At 46.1% G+C, this 3,039-nt stretch overlaps 1 protein-coding gene across 1 annotated transcript; it reads right to left on the bottom strand.

The window, feature by feature from the left end:
* Window positions 1-670: 670 nt before the first annotated feature.
* Window positions 671-1,837, bottom strand: LOC124594546. Its single transcript, XM_047132918.1, has one exon. It carries the CDS (start codon window positions 1,835-1,837, stop codon window positions 671-673), a length of 1,167 nt encoding a protein of 388 aa, XP_046988874.1.
* Between the last annotated feature and the right edge of the window lie 1,202 nt (window positions 1,838-3,039).

Raw genomic sequence — 3,039 nt, 5'->3', positions numbered from 1 at the left:
AGTAATGCTGCGCATTCTCGAATCTTTACTTGATGGAACTGATGGAGGACATCAAAAAAGTTCAAAGAAGGGCAGCTCGTTTTGTCTTAGCGTGAAATGTGGAAGAGAGGGTCACGGATATGATAAGCAAGTTGGGATGGCAGTTATTGAAACAAAGGGATTTTTCTTTCCGGTAGGATCTTTAAGCAAAATTTTAATCAGCAACGAAGATATTTTGTTGCGCCCACCTACTTAGGGAGAAATGATTATAGTAATAAAATGTGCTGTTCTTGAGTAAAACAGCAGAGAAATAGGATCAAGGTAGTTTGATGAACACCCTGCCAGGTACTTATCAGTGAATTGCAGTGTAGTCATGTAGGTGTAGAGCTGGCCGGTGTGGCCGTGCCGTTCTAGGCGCTTCAGTCTGGAACTGCGTGACCGCTACGGTCGCAGGTTCGAATCCTGCCTTGGGCATGGATGTGTGTGATGTCCTTAGGTTAGTTAGGTTTAAGCAGTTCTAAGTTCTAGGGGACTGATGACCACAGATGTTAAGTCCCATAGTGCTCAGAGCCATTTGAAATGTAGGTGTAGATACTACAGTTGCTACAGACGTATCTTAAGATCACAGGGCTGCCCAGTCCTGCTTCCAAATCAGGACACAGTTCTGTACCACGCTTCTACAGGACCCTCCTCACTGTTGCCGAAGGATGACAAGGTACGTGACGACTACGGCCAGTGCAGACACCAACAGGCGCCTGTCTATGACGACCAGTCCAGCAGCCGAGAACTGCAGTCGCGGTCCTCGCAGGGTGAGCTGCATGAAGGCATCCAGTTCTGGACCGCGCCAATCGCAGAGGGCGGACGCCCTGAGCAGCAGTGGCCCAGTGTAGGCTGCCGAGTCCACAGTCGCTGCGCACGCCAGTGACACCGCCACCAGCTGCAGCGAGTGATGGACCATCCACAGACCGGACATGATGGACCACTCGAAGGGCGAATGCCGCTTCCCTCCTGAGCTGACCACATCGTAGGCGAAGAAGGTGGTGCCGCCCACACAGCCGGCGATGATCAGGGCCAGCGGCAGGCCAAAGTGCTGCTGAAGGGTCTCCGCCGCGTGCATCAGCACCAGGTACGCCTCCCTCAGCTGGCGCAGTCTACCAGAGTCGGCTTGAGGTGACACGTCCCCCAGCTCATGCCCAAGCACAGCACGAAGCTCGGGCACACTGAGCGGTGGCAGCAACTCACGTATCCTGGCATTAACACTCTGGAACCTCTCCCACAGTTCCAGAACCAGAAAGACGAACTGCATCGTTACCATCGTCTTGAAAAAGACGACGACAACGAGACTCAACCTCGAATACGTTTCGCGATAATCCTTTTGTGCTACCAAAAGTATGCTGCTCGTCACTACATAGTAGGTCACGACGACGATATTACCCAAAGTTTTCTTCCAATTCACTCTCTCGTTTTTACCTAGACATTTGTCTGCGAATCTCAAGGCTCTCATGAAAGATTGGAGGTGCTGTAGTCCAGCTGTGGCGCATGTCCCATATGTAAGTAGCATACCTGCTCTTCCGATCCACTTCTGAAACATATATGCTACCGTGGCGAGTTCCCGTTCACGGACGTTCCAGTCTTCCTGGAAGTAGCTCACCACTGCTGTAATGAGCGCAATAATCAAGAACCAGATTGCCGAACGTAGTACAGGCTTCCTTTCTTGGCAGCACTGTGTATTAGCAGAAGAGGTTTCAGATGCTGCTTCTCCTTCTGTTGGTGCCAATCCAATCACAGTCCAAGCTGCATATAACTCTGGAGAAATGATACGAAAACTTGAGGCCTCACTCGTACAGCACACCCCCATATCGCTGGAACTTGCTAAGCTTGTCCTCACGAAGTAGTTATTCTTGATGCTGCCTTCAAATCAACTACATTATGACTAAAGTCACTTAGTCACTTATTTGATGGCGAAAGCGGTTTATGATTCATAAGTTCACGTAATTAATTTATTCGACCTATTTCGCACCTTTTCTTAAGCTTCGATCTTTTCAAAGAGGATTAGTTTTGCATATGAAATGAACCTTTCCAATTACGGGGCCGAGGATAAACAGAACGGTCTGCAGGTTGAGGAAAATAAAGTGAATGACAGGTACTGTTGCAACTGCAGTAAGCGAAATTAAGTCTTCACGTTTCCACATCCGTCAGTATTACGACTTCCTCATATCCTAAGAGTAACATACAGCTATGAAACATATGGGGGAGGGAGGACTTCTGGAATTTTAGCTGGGAGTGTGTTTTCATTGATTTCGTTGTAGCTGCAGTGAACAAACATGTCAATACTGTACATACATTATCTACGCCGACATTCATTTCCCCATTTCTTTTTCAAAAGAGTACTGTAAGCCAAATATTGGTTTATACGATGGTCAATCCCATCATTACCTCTTAACAGGAGAGAAAAGGTGAATCATACCGATGAGCAAGAACATTGTAACCACCTGCTTAATAGGCTGATGGTCATCCTCTGGAACGCAGTACAGAAGCGATTCTGCACGATATGGTTCTGACAAGTTCTCGGTAGATTTGTGGCGGTATGTGAAACTACATGTCTGGGCACACGTCAGGAAATTCCAGTAAATGACGGGCCGATGTTTTGAGGACCAGCAACTGGACCTCTATAGCGTCCCCAGATGTGTTTCAGCAGTTTCAAATCAGGTGAATTTGGTGATATATATATATATATATATATATATATATATATATATATATATATATATATATAGGGTGAGTCACCTAACGTTACCGCTGGATATATTTCGTAAACCACATCAAATACTGACGAACCGATTCTACAGACCGAACGTGAGGAGAGGGGCTAGTGTAATTGTTTAATACAAACCATACAAAAATGCACGGAAGTATGTTTTTTAACACAAACCTACGTTTTTTCAAATGGAACCACGTTAGTTTTGTTAGCACATCTGAACATATAAACAAATACGCAATCAGTGCCGTTTGTTGCATTGTAAAATGTTAATTACATCCGGAGATATTGTAACCTAAAGT

This window comes from Schistocerca americana, chromosome 2 (assembly GCF_021461395.2).
Source record: "Schistocerca americana isolate TAMUIC-IGC-003095 chromosome 2, iqSchAmer2.1, whole genome shotgun sequence".
In the NCBI taxonomy this organism is placed as follows: Eukaryota; Metazoa; Arthropoda; class Insecta; order Orthoptera; family Acrididae; genus Schistocerca; species Schistocerca americana.
The sequence above is the reverse complement of the archived record's forward strand: the minus strand, read 5'-3'. Positions and strand labels throughout refer to the sequence as shown.